The 19,283-nt window shown below is 38.8% G+C and overlaps 3 protein-coding genes across 7 annotated transcripts in view; 2 read left to right on the top strand and 1 right to left on the bottom strand.

Annotated features, from left to right (window-relative positions):
- Nucleotides 1-1,521: 1,521 nt before the first annotated feature.
- il17rc (interleukin 17 receptor C) lies at nucleotides 1,522-9,148 on the top strand. Its single transcript, XM_046075089.1, has 14 exons — nucleotides 1,522-1,827; nucleotides 2,160-2,385; nucleotides 3,077-3,180; nucleotides 3,351-3,462; nucleotides 3,570-3,611; nucleotides 3,710-3,828; nucleotides 5,592-5,648; nucleotides 5,744-5,804; nucleotides 5,918-6,138; nucleotides 6,448-6,501; nucleotides 6,588-6,639; nucleotides 6,785-6,880; nucleotides 7,241-7,279; nucleotides 7,374-9,148. The coding sequence occupies exons 1-14, from the start codon at nucleotides 1,720-1,722 to the stop codon at nucleotides 8,000-8,002; spliced, it is 1,920 nt and encodes a 639-aa protein (XP_045931045.1). The 5' UTR covers nucleotides 1,522-1,719; the 3' UTR covers nucleotides 8,003-9,148.
- On the top strand, nucleotides 8,478-14,388 carry LOC123986747 (protein disulfide isomerase Creld1). Of its 3 annotated transcripts, none has more exons than XM_046075093.1 (6): nucleotides 8,478-8,928; nucleotides 9,702-9,875; nucleotides 9,990-10,073; nucleotides 13,002-13,097; nucleotides 13,194-13,334; nucleotides 13,424-14,388. In XM_046075093.1, exons 2-6 carry the CDS (start codon nucleotides 9,704-9,706, stop codon nucleotides 13,642-13,644), a joined length of 714 nt encoding a protein of 237 aa, XP_045931049.1. In that variant the 5' UTR covers nucleotides 8,478-8,928; nucleotides 9,702-9,703; the 3' UTR covers nucleotides 13,645-14,388. The 3 variants fall into 3 exon arrangements, with proteins under 3 accessions (XP_045931049.1, XP_045931048.1, XP_045931047.1); XM_046075092.1 differs by having other exon boundaries at nucleotides 8,478-8,931; nucleotides 9,704-9,875; XM_046075091.1 differs by having other exon boundaries at nucleotides 8,478-9,080; nucleotides 9,704-9,875.
- Nucleotides 14,389-15,106: 718 nt separating this feature from the next.
- Nucleotides 15,107-19,283, bottom strand: part of erc2 (ELKS/RAB6-interacting/CAST family member 2) — a 39,307-nt gene continuing 35,130 nt past the window's right edge. For all 3 annotated transcript variants that reach the window (XR_006821557.1, XR_006821558.1, XM_046028764.1), the window contains one exon: nucleotides 15,107-18,727. The gene's annotated coding sequence lies outside the window, so the exon portion shown is untranslated. The remainder of the gene's footprint in view (nucleotides 18,728-19,283) is intronic.

Genomic DNA, 19,283 nt, shown 5'->3' with positions numbered 1-19,283 from the left:
CTGAAACTCTACATATATCTGTTTAACCACGATGAAAACCAAAAGTGAAAGCAGAGGAATATTACGCTGCTTGTTTTTTAATTTGTTGACATGAGACAGGCTTGGTATGTCTAATGTCAATAGTACTTGTACAGAAGTCACAAGCTTCAAATGTATTCTTTTTACTTGTTGACGTGAGAGACTTGGTATGAAAGTTAACACAGATACAGTCAATAGAAGCAACTTCAAGGAAAAGCAAAAAGTAGGCTATGGAAATCTTTTACTGGGAATAGCACAATATAAAAAAACAGGACAATAAAAATGAAAATAAAAATAGAGAATATTAGTGGTAAAGTTGATGCATGGTAGGGACAGTGAGCAACAGAGCTTGATCGATTAGGTGGTGCTAGTTCTGCTTCACTTACTGCTTGTTAACTGGAAATGATTAACTACAGCAATCAGTTAAATGTTGTGAAATGGAACTTTTCACTCTGAAGTATTGCAGTGTAAATGTATAAATCCTTAAACAAAAGAAAGGTTGTGAGTGTGAGGCACGGTGCCAGTGCTCAACCTCGCTGTAGACAGAGCTTAAGTAAATATTACTGTTCACCTTTGCTGTAACAAAGTGACTACCCCACATCGATTACTCAATAGGTGGTTGTTGTTGTTTTTTTCTGGGTGGAACACATTTCCATAGAGCGATAGACAGTCAAGGGTTTTGAATTTAGTTCAGCATTATGTGGTCAAACCAGTTGGAGCTGCTGTGTGAGCTGTGTGTCATTGTGTTACATGTGATTGTCCTTTCTCAGTGAACTGGATAATTAGTGCAGGTGTGTGGATTCTCATGAGGCGATAAACATGTTTGTCAAGACACAGTTTACTTAAAACTGCCAAATCCCCATAACAAGACACAGATCATGTTTAAAATGCAGCTCTGTGTATAAAGGTGCTTAATCTAGTGTGAAAGTTTGATTAAAAAAACAGTAGTGGACTTTGATCCATCGAGGTCTTGCTGGTTACACTGTAATGAGGAATTCAGATCAGGAAGTTTTAGGAATATGTGCATTTTTAAAAGAGAGAGAGAGAGAGACAGAGAAAGAGAAAGAGAGAGGGAGAGCGAGAGAGCGGGAGGGAGGGAGAAATGTCTCTTGAGTCAGATCAGTGACGTTATAAGGTTCAGTTTTCACATGACTCCAACACTTCTAGGCAACTTTGATAAGGTGTGCCACTAGCTGTGGAGAGGCAGCACATTTCTACCAGTGGATTACGAAGCAGTAAGTAAACTATTTTATCTTTCTATGAGATTACTAGTGTAATTTGATATTATTTCTAATGTTACATTAATATTATCTTGTTTTATCTTCTGTAGTAGCATTGTTTGCTTGTTTAATGCTTGAAGGTGTTCCCTGATTTTATGTCTATTAAGGGTTTTGTGAACTTGAAGTTGGAGCCAGTTTAATTCATATGGAACACACAAAGAAAACACCTATACCAGCATTAATTTGCGTCCCTTCTTCCCCAGGCCATAACCAAGGATCTCAGCTATGCTCTAACAGTTTGTTTCGACTGACTGCCTTCCATGCCAGTGTGCAGTTTCAGCCAGGATATCAAGTTAATTTCTAACTGACAGTGATGATGCGGAGGAAGAGACTGGACTTGTTTGACAAGGTGTTCGTGTCGCTCCTGGAGAAAGATATTTGGAGAAAAATGCTGTAGGACTCAAATCTGTCTTCAAGTAAAATGTTTCTTCTTGGATGGTCCATTTGGTGCATTTTACTGACTCTACATATGTCAGCCTGTGTTTTGGAGATTTCTGGATATGACAGCCATGAAGTCATTTGCTCACAGGTACTGTAGGGTACACTGCTTGGATACACTGAAGAAGACAGATTTCCTGTGCTGCAGTACAGTATATACAGTTTTTGTTGACAGATTACACTTTTAATATCCTTTTAGTACTGGGGTAGCCTGTTCTGACATTTTAATTTCCCTTTTCACTGATTAAGTGTTTTGTTCACAAACATAGTTAAAAGCAGAAAAAGAGTTATAGCCATCTGCCAGCATGTCAGACTATAAGGCTGCTGTATTATATGCACATTGACATAGGCTTCTGGACAGCAAATATTTACCATGCTGATGCATTCAGTAAAAATGTTATGCCAATTTTTACCTCTTTTTAGGGTCTATTGGATTGCACCATTAAGGATGAGGTGCCTCTCGCTGAAGCAGAGAATAATTCTGTGGATGTCCAAAACCTGACAGCATATTTCAAGCTCTGCTGCAAGGACAGCCGGCCGTGTACTTTATGCCTGGTGACTGACATCCTACCAGATATAGACATGGAGGATGAAGGTCACTCTGGGCTTGATGAGGAAGATTCTAGTGCCGAGACAATTAATCCAAAAGGTATAAACAAAGGCTGCATGCAGCCCACTGTCATGTTATTACTTGTCATTGAAAGGAACATACCGGTTGTTTAGTAAATCCATTAATTAGGCTTTAAGTTGCTGCTGACTAAAAGTAATTTCCTACCATCCAGGCAGCTGTTGGTTTCATTAAATTACAGTAATGCTTTAAGAAAATCAACTTCAACTTGCTTATAATAGTTATTAAATAATGGTGTAAATAATAGTGAACAATTACTTACCTTAAATTTTGTGTCAAAGTTGTATTATTGTCACATAGCAAAAGCACAACAAAGATGGAATGTACAGGCCACCGCGGAAATAAGATGTTTAACTTTACTGTCTTCATTGATCAATGAACCCAGAAAAACGATGAATGCAAATGACCTTGCTAGAATATTTTTCGTGATTGATTTGAAACTAATGGAGTAAATGAAAACCAGAGGCAGTAAAAAACCTATGGTATGCTTTCAAAAAACAATTAGCAATACAAAACATGCACATACAGTATGTACAACATGTTAAGTATAGCCAGTTTATAGCTAAAGGATTAAAACATGAAAAAGACTGGTATGGTATTTTAAGTGTGGGTCTTGGAAGTGAGTTTTAAATACTGCTCTCTATGCTACATTTTACATTACTGTTCCAATTGATTCTGAGCCTCGCCCCTTGTACTTTCTCCATTGCAACAGCGTCTGTGACAGTGTGTTACAAGGCAACATCTACCATGCCCACGTGCAAGAAGATTGAGTTTACGGTTGCCCATACAGCTCTCACTCAGCAAAACCGGGCAAAGGTACTGTGGACTAATTTAGACTGGAATATAAACTCTGTACTGTCAATAGGGATATATTGTATGCTCACTTCCAGGCACCTTGTCTTATAAACTCTGTGTGTGTGTGTGTGTGTGTGTGTGTGTGTGTGTGTGTGTGTGTGTGTGTGTGTGTGTGTGTGTGACTTCTATAGCTTTCCATTGTGATTACTAAGCCAGTTGGGGTTTCCTTCGGCAGTAAGGTGTTTGTTTATTCTTCTAAATCAAGTCTACCTCGAGAAGTTGTTGCTCCTTCTCAGGATGAAGGTAAAATTTGGTCTTTAAGAGTTTTAACTACAAAGCACCTGTTGAACCAAGTGATACTTTACAGTATTGGAGCAGTGGTTGACACATTTGTATTATCCTGTCTTCAGTGTGCTCCCGGGAGCTGCAGGAGCGTGTTGAAGAATGTCGTGGTAAACAAAACAAACACATAACACATGTATTGGTTTTCCTTGGGCCGTTTTGCATCTGTATGGAGAAATAAACCAAATTTTCTTTCCCCTCCTTTCAGTGCCCGGACTCAGCATTGTAATTAACCGAGAAATGAATCAGGTGGAGCTGCAGTTTGCTGGCAGCAATGAGAGCCTTCCCTCTGTGTGTGTCCAGTATGAACGGAATGGGAGATGTCAGGTCAGTGTCAGTGCCTAATTTTAGTGGCAGTTGCAGTTGTGTTTTTTTGTTTTGACATTGTTTTGTGTTTATTTTTGAAGAAAGTATTCAGATCCTTGAATCTAAATTCTCGAAGTTAAAGTACATTTAGCTGATAATACCATATGTGTGTATTATCAGCTAAATGTACTTAAATTATAAAAAGTAAAAGTACTCACAATGCAGAATGTCCCTTTTACATGTTTACATATTATATTTTACTTATTGCATTATTATTAATTATGCATTAATATATAAGCAGCATATTATGTTGTAGCTGCTGGAGGTGGAGCAATATGATGTTGGGTAGTTTCATATAGCAGTGCATCATATTTCATAAGCTGATTATGTTTTATATTTAAATGTTTTCAGAGAAACAAGTAGGGCTGCAACTAATGATTGTTTTAATTTTTGCTGCTATCTTGACTGTAAGGGAGCCAGGAGGGACATTAGAGTGAGATTTCACTCTTCTTTGTTTAAGAGGTGTTAAGAGGGAGAGAGATGGTTTTATTTTGTGTGGTGTGTTACAATGAAATGAATCACAATGTTTAAATTTAGAAGATTGGACTTATCGTCCCGTTTATTGTTCCCTTATTAAGTTTATACTACTGGCATACCCAGGACACAATACCATTGCACTATTCTATGCATCTTACATAAAATTGAGACTCTACTAGTACTTTATTAAAAATGTTGCATACATCTATATAGTAAAACTTTGTCTTTTTTAAAACAGTACTATGCAAAAACACTACTCATGCATACACGCTGGACACACAGCTTACCCTGCACTCCCTGTTCCCCAGCTGTGGGGCTGGAACAGTAACATTATATTTTGGCATCAAAAAAATAAAGATCTGGCATTGAAAACAAAACCGGAACTGAAAAACGAAAAATTAGGATTGAAAAATTTGTATTGGAAAATGTATTGGCCCTGAAAAAAGTTCAAACACAGGCATTAAAAAACATTTTATTTTATTTAGATTTTGATTTGCATTCTGATGTGTTTTTTCTGTGACAATCGTAAGATTTTTTCTCCATGTCACTCTTTTTTCAGTGACCTTTTTAAAAGAAACTTTTTTTTTTTTTTACCACAAACCTGTGGTTGCCACGAACAAGTAAAGGTTGGTCCCATAAAAACTCATACAATGTGAATGCCAACTAAGCATAAGGTACATTTCCATCACTTTGATTTCATACATTCAACAATGTAATCATGCTGTTGTTTTTTGTTTTGTTAAATTTATTTAACTTTTATTTAAACAGGTAGGCCGATTGAGAACAAATTCTCATTGGCAAAGATAAAGCAAAGTTGTTCATTACAACATGTGGTTACAAATTTGAATGAACAAAGATACAAAAATACAAATGCAATAAAGAGTCTATAAAAGGGACCTGTAACAGGCAGCAACAGTGAGTAACTTCTTAATGAAAAGGTAGATTTTTAAAGGTAGTTTCGGTACAGACTTAGATAGAATAACTGCGCTCTGTAGGCCGTCTTTGCAATAGGCTGCAAATATTGCCTCGATCACTGATAGATCATTTGGTTGAAAGACTGTCAACATTTTGTTGATCTAAGTGTTGTTGTCCTATTTCAGTCACTGTGGGTGTATTATGTGTATATGTGTGTAATGTCTCAGCCAAACTGTAATATTTAACAAGTACCTACAGTTCTTGTAAATGTTAGTCTCCACTGCTTTTCTCGCTCTCATGAAAGTCATGATGTGTTAAATGTTACTTTTTAGAATTGGAAAATGGCAGCTATTCCTCTGTATTCTGTGACCCCCTGCATGTGTTTCCAGGTACCAGCACTTACACAGCATAATTGCTTAGGGCTAACATATTATCAATGCTGTGTCTATACAGACCTATATGACAGACATGTGTGTGTTTTTAGGTATGGGAAGAGAATGATCAGAGGTCTAGACGCTCTCAAAGCTGCCCCTTCTATAACAGTGGTGAGAAGTTGTCTTTTTTAGTTGTCATCACTTTCTTTCTGCTCTCAGTTTACAGCATAAAGGGTGGGCAGTTGCTAATCGGCATGCTGATGTTTCCTATGTGTCCATTACAGATCTTCTCTTCAAAGAGAACTTATGGCAGAATGTGTCAGTGTCAGTAGGCCAGGGTGAAATGAACAACCACCACACAATGCTGTTGTGGAACCTGTCGGCCCCCTGCAGGCTGGAGGGTGACGTGTGGCCCTGTCACAAAGATACCAGCTGCAGGGAGATCAAGGGCTTTAGACAACCGCTGGCAAATGGCAAATGGAGAAAAAACAGCAAGGGACAGTGGGTAAGAAAAGTCCTTAACATCAAATCTCCCCATTTATTTCCACTTTAGTGTTATTATTCCACAGTCTGACAGCATCACATATATATTGGCCATCAGCTTGTTTCAAGCTATGTAATGTTTACACTGAGTAAAATATCTATATGGCTGCACCATTCGATCAAATAAATATGCTAGAGGTCTTGTGCAAACTGGTATACACATCATTGTATCATTGGAAACTTTTGGAAGTTCTCTGGGTTTGAATCATGCCTGGCTTCACAGCATGAGTATGTAAAGGCTGACCCAAGATTTATTATGTGTCCTCTTCAGGAGACAACAGGGGTGTTTGAAGACATCAACCTTCAGCGCTCACCATGTGTGCTGGTAAAGTATTTGCAACTGTCCTCCTGTGAATCATGTACTTAGTTATTGAATTTTAATAACTCATTTATGTTTATCCATTTGTGCAGGTGAACGTAAAGGGGATGGGACATGAGCTGGGTCCATTTTGCTTTAATAACAGTGAGTCTGACACAGTTTATAATAATAAATGATGCAGGTTGGAGCATGACATATTTACATATTTTGACATGATATGTTTTGCTAAAATACAGCACCTGTTTCTTAAGGTTTTAATAAATGGCGTTTTGTTTTGTACTATTTGCAGCTGTCAGGTGGCGCTGGAGTCTCGTGGTTGTTGGTGCTATGCTGCTGATTTGCTTGACTATGCTCATATTCCATATCCTTCATGACTTTGTCAAGAGTAAGTTGTTTTAATTGTTTCTTGTGTGTGTTAAATTCTTAAGTGTGTGAAATATGGTAGAGGAGAAACATACCGTAAATGAAGAAAACAGAGTGGTGCCTAATTTCTCTGCTCTGGAATTTGTAACAAGCCCATGATGAAATTGCCCAACTTGTCTGGTGAATTTCCTCAGGCACTTCCAACAAAGGCTCCTTTTATTTGCCTCAAAGACCAGATCTTGTTTACTAGATCTGGGAATTTTTCAGAAAAGACTGTCTATTTTACCCACATACAGTTTAGGAAATCAATTATTTGTGCTACTGAAATGATTTATTTGATGTATTTCTGTTATATTTACTCTTAATTTTATGATTTTTATAGAATGGGTGTGGAGCTGGCATCATGGCAGATTTGTAGAGAGTAAGTGTTTTCTACTTGTAATATAAACTTCGTGAAGTTTTGATGGAACAAGTCAAATCTTTGACATCTGTCCCCTTGTTTTTCCTCTCTAAAGTTGGCAGAAAGCGTCATGTGGTGTTGCTGAGCCCCCCAGATGCGGATGATAGTGTTTCGGAGTTAGTATGTCGGCTTGGCTCTTGGCTCTGCAACCAGGGCTTCAGTGTATCTGTGGACCAATGGAGCAGGAAGGAGCAATGCTCTCTGGGGCCTCTGCCATGGCTGCACTCCCAGCTGCTGGAGCTGAAAAGCCATGGTGGCCGAGTTGTGCTCGTCTTGACTCGCAAGGCTTTGGAGAGGGCAGAGGAGTGGACTCGCAAAGAGGTTATAATGATGACGGGGGATGACGAGGGTCTCCCTCAGATATTGTCCCCTTACTCTGATGTGTTCACGGCCTCCCTGTGCCTCATCCAAGCGGACAAACAGCTGGGAAGTGCTGGAGAACGTTTTCTTCTGGTGAAATTTGATTCCCATCCACGCAGTGACAGGAGTCTACCAGAGCTTCTTCAGGGGCTGCCCCTGCTCCAGCTTCCCTCTCAGGCGCAGGCTCTGTTGACTGAACTCTCTGTGGGAGGGACAAGCAGGGGATTATGTAGAAGGACATGGACAGGGTGGAAATGGAGTGCCTCAGATGAGTGGAGATCAAAGCCTAAAGAGGGATCAGACTGTAAATATGTAGGAGTTTAGAAGAACTTGTAGACTGCGCTTTTAAATCACCCATAAATGTCATGCTGATCATTTTTGTACCTCTGTGCATATGAAGAACATGTTTATCCAAATTGTGGATGAGATGAACAGAGGACACGATTATCTATAGACTATTGTTCTTAATGACCAAAATCAACACTTTCACAGTACTTTCCGACTTCACTTCCCTATCTGGAGTTTTCAGCTCCAAACCCTTTATTTTTTACTAAAGATGTTAAATAATGTCCTAATTATTTAAGGAGGCGGTGCTTTTTAGCAACCATTATTCAAATAGCAGTAAATAGTGTATTTGTTGAGGACTATTTTCAGCCACATATTGTTTGTGAATATCTTAGACAGCAGGACATGCCTATGTTAATCTGTATGAAGGAAAATGTCACAATGTACAACAATGTAGATGTGTTTTAAATGTGGAGGTCTATGGCACTGAGAAATACATTATATCAGGCTTTGTCTACAAAGACAAATCTTTTTTTTAGGATTAATTCATGGTTTGCTTGTATCTTTTCATGAGATTTTTTGACCATAACAAAATAGAATATAACCAGACCTATTTGTGCTGTAAAGTGCTTAACCAAAAAATCTACAGGCTAATTATATCTATGTACTGTGAGTCTGTAGATAACACTTGTCTATAAATATATTTGCTCATGGTGGATCTCGGATTGTGATTGGCCAGTGTCAGGTTAAGGACACAGAGAAGCGCTTGTTCAGAATGTCGTTACATTCTGGAGGGGCGGTGTTGTGAGTCTGACGCAGGTTCCGCCCGCTCAGAATGTTTGGTTCATTTGTCCAACACAAAGGAGATCTGGAAGTGTGTCAAGCGCTTCTCGGCCGAGTTCTGTGCATTTAAAAACTTTACCAAAGACGACATAGTCCAGACTCAGTCGGCGTACGAGCTGAAGGAGGTAAAAGTTACCCCCTTAACTTTAAGATTTTGTTTTTATGTCCACTTAAATGCCTGGTGTGTTAACAGTTTTACAGTGAGTTGATCTGATTTGTCAGAACGTGACGTTAAATTATAATACGAAAGCTGGAATGTGACGCAGTTCTTCAGGTAATTATTTAATGGAATAGAGCCTGCTTGTGACAGTACCTGAAATATTAATAAATATGTATAGCTCATTGTGTTGCTACAGCATGATTCATATATCTTAATGAAGATTCTGTGACACTGGCATATATTCTGCAACTTTTATATTTTCTGCTTCTGTTCAGTTTCAATTGATCAAACGCGGTTTCTAATGAAACAGTATTTTTGTATGTAAAATTTAATCTGGAAAAGTAACAGTGGCTGTCAGGTAATAGTTGCTTCTTACATGCAGTGAAGCAGATGTATAAAGTTGCACAAAATGAAAATGCTAAATTAAAGTAGTACTGAAAATGGTACTTATGTACAGTACTTGAGAAATGTATGTCACTTTCCACCACTAGAGTGCCACACACAGTCAGACTTCTTTACCAAAATAATAATAAACTGTTTATTCATACATTATTTTAATGGGTGACATTATATAATCTAAAATATATATCTTTATTTTTGTGAATTTTTTTTTTATCCCTCATATACTTTATTTTGTTAGCAGTTCCTAGTTCTTTTGATCCCAACTTGCAAGCATCATTTAACAAGCATAGATGTGATATTTTGAACAACTTTATCTTCCTGACCTGATGGGATAGATGAGAGTAAGGATGGCTCACAGAAACCTGCTGCAGGCTGCTTGGCTGTGTTGTCTGTTGGCTGTTCGGGTTCACAGCTGTCCAGATGCCTGCAGTAAGTGTTCAGGCCCAGAAAAGGACCAGTGTGAGGAATGTAGAGCAGGATGGACCCTCCATAACAACTCCTGTGTAGGTACTGTATTACAGAGATTTGTGTACAAGTCTGGACACCATCATGTACATGTCCAGTTTGGCATAAGACAATATGAATAATGACTGAATGTATATATGTTTTGATCTGTTTTAGACATTGATGAGTGTGGCACAGAGCTGGGCATCTGTCCTACAAACAGTTACTGCTTCAATACAGAGGGTTCCTTTGAATGCAGAGGTCAGTGGTTTAGACTTAATGTAAAAGACACAATATTTAGGCTACATCTATAGAAATAGAAATTAAATAAAAACGAAATGAGTAATAAAATAAACCTGTCAGAAAATAGTGAGAACTAACAATCATAATTTCCCAGATGATTATAGTAATAATAACTTTATTTTTATAGCCCTTAATCTAAACAAGGTTTCAAAGCGCTTCACAGAATACGTTAGAATAAAAAAAGATACATAACCATACAAAATAAAGTTACAATATGAGAATAAAATAACACAAAACACCACAACCACACCAAAGTTATAAATTAAGCATCAAAGAGAAAACGTTCCTATAAAGATATGTTTTAAGCAGTGATTTAAAAACAGGTAATGTACTGGCAAGTGGGATCTCCTCAGGTAAAGAATTCCAGAGTCTAGGGGTCCTGATGGCAAAAACCCAGTCATCCTTAGTCACCAGCCTTGACCTAGAGACAACTAGCAAGGGTAGGCTAGAGGTTCTCAAGTCACGACTTGGAACATAAGGAGTCAAAAGCTACCTAATATAGCTGGGGGCCAGACCATGTTAGGCCTTGAAAGTCATTAAAATAATGTTAAAATCAATCCTGAATTTAGCTGGCAACCAGTTAAGGGAGGCAAGAGTAGGGGTGAGACCTCCGGTTTGTCTTAGTTAAAATTCAAGCAGCAGCATTCTGCACTAGTTGACACCAAGCCACTGAGGATTGACTAAGATATGTAACAAAGCATTGCAATAGTCCAGGCATGAAAAGACAAACCTTTCTAAGTCGGGGAAAGAAATAGCTGATTTAATTTTGGTAATATTTATTAGGAAGAAGTAACAGGATTTAATGAGATTGTTGAGATGTGGTTCAGTTCAGTTGTGAATCAAATGTGACACCTAGATTTCTGGCTGAAGGCTTTATATTGGTTGCCAGTGGACCAATAAACTGTTGCTTTCAGGGCCACAGATTATTACTTCTGTCTTGTCTGAGTGCAGAAAGTTCTCAATAGCAGTTAAGCATTCCATTAAAATGCCCAGATAGCTAATGTTATCTGCCCTAAAGGACAAGTAGAATTGCGTAGTGTCAGTGTTGCAGTGATAGGAGACCCAATTAAAATGACTGATAATGTTTCCTAATGGAAGCATATGAAGGGAAAACAAAATGGGACCAAGAATAGACCCCTGTGGCATCCAGCACATTAGTTGAGTGGGGTGCCACAGGCACTAATCGTGTGAAGTAAGCTAGGGCAGATTGTACCTATAACCCCCTTTAGGAGTGAAGTGGGTAAGATGTCAAGAGAGCTTGAAGAGGAATGCATGTGAGACAGTATCGATGATCTCAGGACAGGCAGGGTGATTAGAAATATTGACAACAACAGTGGTAGTAGGTGCAATGTTAACCCTGATGTCAGTGGCTTTTTGCTTACTAAAGAGAAAAAAAAATAACAGTCAGCAGATGAAGAGGCTGGGGGAACAGGGTAGATAAGTGTATTAATGGTTTATAGGATTAAGCTGGTTAGTGGTGATTAGGTTTAGAGAATTAGTTCAGTTTTCTTTTTCTTCTTCTTTTACACTATCTTTTAAGACTCAATCCAAGGAGAAATTCTGAGTTTAATGGGAATAGTGGCATCTAGGGTAGTTTGACAGGCATTATTGGAACTATTGAGTAAAACATTAGCTCCACTGGGGGAGCTCAAATATTCATAGATGGGGGGCATAGCTCAAGCTACTGGCTACTGTCGCCAGGTGATAGCCAAGTCTCAATTAAAAATAAAAAGTACCAATTAGTAGAGGAAATAAGGCCATTAAAAATAAGCCCCCTATCTTACATTTAGGAGAACCAGTCTCACAGATAGGCGTATGCTTTAGCCAGAAGAAAGAGTAGTCTTGACAGGAATTAAATTATAGATCCTGCGTGTGAGTTTATAGGGCTTAAGGTTTGTGGCTGGCAGGTAATAGATAACAGATTTGTGGGGTTGCTGTGCAGGTTGATAACACTATTTGGTCTTTCACTAATCACAACATGTATGGGCAGCGCTTCAGGAGAGTGTCTTTTTGATTTTGAAAGGCCATCAAGATAAGCAGTGGGTCCCAGCTTGATAAGGTAACCGTCACAGGGGGGAGCTAGTGAGATTCTGCCAGGAGTGCAGGGAAAAGGTTTGCTTGCATTTGGAGACCGGAAGTGACTGATGTTGAGCCTTCTTTGTTTGTCTGGACATGTAGAATGGGATAGTCAGACAGTTAGGGTGAAGTCTTCAAATAAATTGTTTTTAGCCAGACAGCTGATTTTCAATTTGCAGTGCAGTTTTTATCTAATAAATGGCTTTTAAAAGTCAGTTAATCAGTTGTTAAAATAGTTTTCTATTAATTTATTATTGATCTACTCATTGATTGACTACTAATAGTTTCAGCATTAATTCTGGAAAATTATGCCCCAAAACTGACAAAAGGAGGTAAAAAGTCAAAAATATATATCAATAAATAATATTGTTAGTTAAATAATTAAAATGGCGTGTGACCTCCACTCAGTTGGTAAAAAAAGAAACAAACTTTTTCTTTTATCCCAGGTTAGCTGAGGCTAACTTTCTTTATAAAACTACACCATTCAGTGCAGATCATATTAATCATCCATATACTGTGTATACACCTAAAGCACCACTGTGTAAACTCATAACAACCAATGAAGCACTTAAGCAGCCATGAAAATGCTCGCAAAGTCAGCTAGTTAGTTAGTTTTTGGTTTAGTTAGTTTGACATTATGAGAAAGGAGACAGTAAATCACACACATCTAAAAACAAATGTCCAGCTAATATTAAATATTACCCCCTCTCTGATCCAAACTGATTGTGTTTGGATTGTGTCATATACAGTGTTTACAGCAAATGAGTGCGTCTGTAAGTGAAGAAATTTCACTCTTCACTCTTTTCTCAGACTGTGATCCGGCCTGTGCGGGCTGTATGGGCAGGGGACCAGCTCGCTGCAGGAAATGTGCCTCTGGGTACACGCTGATGGGGTCCAAGTGTTTGGGTAATTGTGTAAAAGAGAATATTTTGAATATTATTTCATGTATCCATTAAAGACTTTGATGAGATGATATCCTTTGCCTCTCTTTCTTTTGCTCAGATATAGATGAATGTAGTGACAGAGTACTCGCCTGTCACGGCCTGGATGAGATTTGTGCAAACACAGAAGGCTCGTTCCGCTGTGACTGTGCTAAAGGATTCTTCCACAAAGACGGTGTTTGTGTGAAGAAGCAGCTGCCTAGTGAGTCTCATCACACACACAGAAGGAGGTTTGTACGTATAATCACGTGACCTCACCGCAGACTTTCACATGTCCGTCTCCTTGTGCAGGTGTCAAGGAGAAAGGTCTCTTCGAGGATATCAAGGATGACGAGGTGGAGGTGCTGCAGCAGATGTTGTTTGGGGTGGTGCTTTGTGCTCTTGCCACGATGGCTGCTAAGGGAGATTTGGTCTACACATCTGTATTCATGGGCGCAGTGGCAGCCATGGCAGGGTACTGGCTTTCTGACAGGGGAAACCGTTTGTTAGACAGCTTCCTAAAGGGACGTTAAAGCTAAAAACTGCAAACCGGACTTCAGTGTTTCATATCGACAAATGCGTGTGCCACTGCTCAGCAAGGCCTAAAACTATTACTGTTACAGGTGAATCTTGTGCATTCACTTGTGGACAGTATATAAGTTATTGATATGAAAACACTTTGTGCTTGGAAAGATTTTTGTCACACTTCTCTATGTGTAAGAGAAATTATCATGCCAGTCTTTATACAACCACTGAACCATTACGAAAATAATGTGAAACTCCGGTTGGTGGTTGCTATATTGCTTAAACAGTTGAGCAAACTCCAGTCACTGTTTAAGACTGTGGGATGCAGTTGAAAGGGCTTAGCGTTAATGATGTCTAAAAAGGATAAAGAGAAAGAAAAATACTTTTAGAGATTCCAATGTTTTCATCATACAGCTATAACATCATCTGGTACTGAGCTGGAACGTCTCACGCTATTAAGTGTTTTCAAGCAGCTACCTTGTTTTGGCATTTAGAGCCACCAACATAAAGTGTGTCAGTTGTAGCTTGATTAAAGTAGAATATACAGCTTGCTTGAAATCATGTATGAATACTTAAACCATGTATTAGATTGGCTTTTTGTACTTTTTGTAACACTGTTTTTGCATCAAGCTGTATCATGTACAATGCAGTATATAAAGTAGTAAAATGTGTAATGCCACCTTTCTTCATGTGCACATGTATATGTATATCTTAAGACTATAAGTCACTGAAATAAATATGTCTTATGTTTAGGATTTGTTTTATTATTTTGAAGGGCCCTGCTGTTGTTAATGATACATTTGTTGATGACACTGTTATAATATAACATTACTGAATGTTAAAATCCAATACTTTTATGTGTTTTTTAAAAACAAATATGTGAAAGGATCACACAAAATGACACTTTAGAAATTGTTATTAGAATAAGTTACCAATTTAGATAATAGTGTTATTCATACCAAATTCTTTTTGCAGTACAGGACAAGATTATTGTATTTGAACTACCACAGTGCTTGTCTGCAATTTCCAGCAGTATCATACCATGACTGGTTTAGTACTAGAAAATACTGAATGGACTATTAAGATTTAACAGATTTTAATTTAGAGTAGAAAAGTGCAAACAGAGACAGAAAGAAATTCACCTTTATTTGATGGATATAAACAAGCTGGCCAACACTCAATAGTAATATTCTGATACAGCACATACAATAGCAAACTGGGGCACTGAGGACAGCCTCCTAGGTTTGAAAAAAACAAAAAACATTACAGAGTATCCATGCTTCATTCAAAACTTTGACTCAGTCTCGCGGTTTTTTTCTCTAGGGACTTCCTCTGATTGTTTTTTTTTTTTTTTTTTAAATAGATCATTCACTTGTGCATTCATAACACACACACACACAGAGACAGACACACGCACACACACACACACACACACACACACACACACACAGACACCCATAAAAGCAGCTATGCACACACGTGCGCGCGCACACACACACGCGCACACACACACGCGGGCACACACACACACACACACACTCTCTCTTTTCTGAATACATTTACACAAGCAACCCCAAAAACATGCTGCACTCTCACAAAACTGCACAGGCTGTCTACTAATGGGACACAGTAAGTGAGACACACATCACTCTCAAACACAACATCACACCGTCACAATGCAGATGCAATTAATGAGTGAGGAATGATGCTTCATGGGACATTAGCTCACGTTCACACAAGAAATCATTCAGCATGCTGGACACTCACATTTAACTTGTTCCTAGGTTTTTACTGTACAGCTCAAAACATTTACTTATACAAATAGTACAGTCTCAAACTGGCATATTCAATAAGGTGAAACAATAGAAAAAATAAAGCTAACTTAAATAAAAAAAAATGATTAATAAAAAAGTAAACACAATATTTGTTCTGTCAAACAAAAATGTTTCTGGCATTGGTCACAGTGATTTGTTTAATCCAAAGTTTTCAGCAACCCGACAAAAGAAAAATAACCTGTATACAATAATAATAATAAAGTGAAAATGTATGTTAGGCTTTTCATTCTTTTTCTTGAAGGCCTTTGAATATTACTGGTCAATCTACAGGCCTTCCAACTCAAGTCTTTCTACACGGCTGCTTCTAGGCACAGATGCAGACTTGACTTCTTGACTCCACCTCACACTGAGCGCAATGTCAGTCATTCAGAACCAGGATTAGTCTTAAGTCTAAGCCCAGGAAACCAGCCCCAGCATTTAAGCCTCTGTGTCTCCAAAACCTTTTTGACACAACGGTTGAGAAATCGTTCTGCATAGAGAACAGGAGATTATCCTTACAACATCACTTTCAGTTGGCACATCATGTAAAAGTCAGCATGCATGGGCATGTTTCATGTTTTCTACCATGTAAATCATATATGGTATTTCATGGTAGGAGAACCCCCTACTTCAAGTATTCAGTAGATAAGGACCTGAAAATGGAGGATTCGTACTCCGCCCCCCTGATGGTGAAGTGAGAGGATTTTTGCTCCTCTGTCTGTTTGCATTGTCTTCCCTTTTTTAAAAGAAAATCCAAATCAGGACCTTTCTCGTAACAATTTGTAAACACAAACACCAACATTTCACACAATCTGTTGATTCTTGGTCAGTGACAGGAGCTGTAAAGGTTCATGTGTGAAGCGGACACATGAAAGATGATGCAGGGATCACCTCGGTTTGTGAAAGATGGAAAAATGCTTATATACAACAATCAACACTTTGGCCATATAAGGGAGACACACAGGCACCATGAGGGGAGGGAGAGGAAGTGGGAGGGTAGTAACAGTCTAATTCAATTTTCCACTGTACTGTGACAATATGTGTGGTTTTTCTACTTAATCAGCTGTCACGGTCACGTATGTCACCACTTCTGTTTACAAGACAACAACGACGACAAACAAGCGAAAGAAATGCATCCCGACAGAGTCACTCAAACCGCCACTTGGATGTTCATAGTGATAGTCCTCACTCACAAGTGCATGTTTCTGTCTGCTGAGTGCAGACATAATCTCATTGCTACCTATGTGAGCTGCAAGATTCAAGACAAGTCTTCTTATTTATTTTTTTTTTGTTCGAAGTTGTCACCACAAGCCAAGTGGTCTTCAACTAAATGTTTTCACATTAAGAAAGGAATGTAATAATGTCATCTTTTCTAGACTTCTAGATAGATTTTGGATACACAACTCTATTTCCCATAAACTGCTCTAAAGCTCTTTTTTCAGGCTGTCCTGTGTTTTCAGACAGGGAATGTTACTTGCTGCTGAGGGTTTTTTTTCACAATGTACAAATCAGAGGAAAATCACAGCCCTCAACACTCTAAATAAGACATCTCTCTCTGACCTCCAGCCAGTTAGAAAAATAACCATGAAGAAAAAAACATATATTATCTTGTCAGTTTGAAACAATTTTCTGACCACGTATAGACACACTCTATAGATTTCTCTCTATATATATAATATATGCATATCTATCATATATGTGTACAGTTTTTACGAGGCACAGGCCACCTTGTTCAGAAGAAGAAAACAAGTCACTATGTTTGGGGAGGTCACATAGACTACAGCTGGAAGAGGAGAATTACAAGGGAGAGGGGTACAGGGGCATCCTGTAGGTCAGAGACTGGGGTGTCAATGGTACAAACAGACCTGCAGGGAAAACATCTATTGAACATTGCCTCCACTTCATAGTGAGCAGTATTTATAGTAGCAGTATTCATACAGATAAATCATCTCTTTGTGGGTCTGGAAGTGATCGCTGCTCACAAAGCCCCCAAGGTCGAACCGTATGTACAAAGCACTTTTACAGTTGTTTATTAAGCCCATTGTGGGATCAAGTCCCTCTACTGTAAAATGACTAAAAGATGCTCTTGACCCGGTCTTCTGACACCATTTAGTTTGAGCACCAGCAGAAGCACCATTAGTAAAAATTCCTGCAACACGGAGGCGGTGCATAGGTGCATAGTCTCAGAACCTCAAAATAATCTGACTGATGAATATTTTCTGACCACTCTCTTGGCCGCTCTGATTGGATGGTTAATTACACTTTGAGTGATACATTTGAGTAAGGATGGGGAAATAAAAATGCATTCACTCTACGGTGACACCTGCATAGATTGATTTTTTTTGACTAAATTTGATTAAAATGAGGTAACATGAAGAGAAACATTGATGGCAGCCACAACCTTAAGGCTACAACACGCCCAAGAACAGAAGGGCCCTGCTCATGCAGCCAAGAAAACCCCCGATGCTGCAGGCAAGGCTAAAGGCGTATTATCAGTCAACTCTAAGCTCTTCCTTTTGCAAACAAGAGATGACAACAAATAAAACTCAAATCAATTGAATCTGGTGCGTGTGGAACATACTATATATACTATTTTGTGGAATGAGCAAGTGAAGGGACACTACATCACTTTTAGAAATGCTAAACATGAGCTTCTTTAGAAACGCAGGGTGGGACATGTATAAAGGTACAAAAAAAAGAGGTCACTCTGTGCCACAAAGAGTAAAATAGCTCATTGACACAGTCAGACGACTAAAGCAACAGAAGGGACTCTGTACACTAAGGGTCATGAAAGCCAGGTAGAGGGGTCAGACGTCACCAGGTGGGTCAGCAGGGCAGTGAGGATCAAGAAACCATGACATAGTCAAGTGGGGGAGCCAACCAGAGCCAAAGGAATTAGTCAGGCAGGTGAAACAGTCAGCAGGACAACCATGATCTTGAATCAACCAAAGGAAGAAGGATGACGAACAAATACTGGGCTGGCAGACAGTCATGAGATCTCTGCAGGGAGGATCAAGAGGGTGTTGTTGGCCTGAGGAGGTGCAGCATCCTGCAGGTGACAGACAGGTGAGGTGACCTCCGTGAGATCTCTTATGCAGGGCTGCTATGTTTATCACATTCCCTGTCCAGGCAGGAATTTGACACACAGCACATCTGTCTCTCCGTCCACAACAACATCTGACTCTTTCCTTCGTATGCCATCCCATATCTGTGATCCTGTATGGAGGGAGTAGAAGACATCTACTGCTGTTCACACAAAGAAGAGGTCCCAGGTCACCTTGAGCAGAAAATGAAGAAAAACACAGTATAAGCAAGTTTCAATTTGGAAATGTTTTTTGAATAACTTAATTAATTACATTTATTAATTTAGCTGATGCTTTTATCCAAAGCGACTTATGCTATATATGTCAGAAGTCGCATGCTTCTGGAGAAACTAGTTAAGTGTCTTGCTCAGGGACACATTGGTGGATGTGTCGCAGTGGGAATCGCACCCAGATCTCTCACACCAAAGGAATGTGTTTTATCCACTGCTCCATCGTCACCCCAATTAATATTATGTGCTATTAGACATTAACAAGGTAATTATCTCAGAATTACGAGATTACAAGATTTGCTTGGGGGGGAAATTCTGCTTTGTTTTATACTTGTTTTATAAGATACTTAAAATCCCAAGAGAAGCTCTCATTTAGCTCAATTTCATGGAAGCAAACATGAAATAATGTCTGTTTAGTATAATGAGACATTATTAGAGACTTCGGGAGATTCTCCTGTCTTTAAGTAATATAGATGGTATTGTTATTAGTTTATTGAACCCATACTTGAAATCATATAGG

This window comes from Micropterus dolomieu, linkage group LG18 (genome assembly GCF_021292245.1).
Source record: "Micropterus dolomieu isolate WLL.071019.BEF.003 ecotype Adirondacks linkage group LG18, ASM2129224v1, whole genome shotgun sequence".
NCBI classification, from domain to species: domain Eukaryota; kingdom Metazoa; phylum Chordata; class Actinopteri; order Centrarchiformes; family Centrarchidae; genus Micropterus; species Micropterus dolomieu.
The sequence above is the reverse complement of the archived record's forward strand: the minus strand, read 5'-3'. Positions and strand labels throughout refer to the sequence as shown.

Bases quoted from the DNA above. Each gene is read 5' to 3' on its own strand.
- il17rc (XM_046075089.1), top strand. From the start codon at position 1,720: ATGTTTCTTCTTGGATGGTCCATTTGGTGCATTTTACTGACTCTACAT. The intron at 1,828-2,159 runs GTACTGTAGGGT...ACCTCTTTTTAG, and splicing joins ATGAAGTCATTTGCTCACAG to GGTCTATTGGATTGCACCAT. The intron at 3,612-3,709 runs GTAAACAAAACA...CCCTCCTTTCAG, and splicing joins GCGTGTTGAAGAATGTCGTG to TGCCCGGACTCAGCATTGTA.
- LOC123986747 (XM_046075093.1), top strand. From the start codon at position 9,704: ATGAGAGTAAGGATGGCTCACAGAAACCTGCTGCAGGCTGCTTGGCTG. The intron at 10,074-13,001 runs GTCAGTGGTTTA...CTCTTTTCTCAG, and splicing joins GGGTTCCTTTGAATGCAGAG to ACTGTGATCCGGCCTGTGCG. The intron at 13,335-13,423 runs GTGAGTCTCATC...CTCCTTGTGCAG, and splicing joins TGTGAAGAAGCAGCTGCCTA to GTGTCAAGGAGAAAGGTCTC.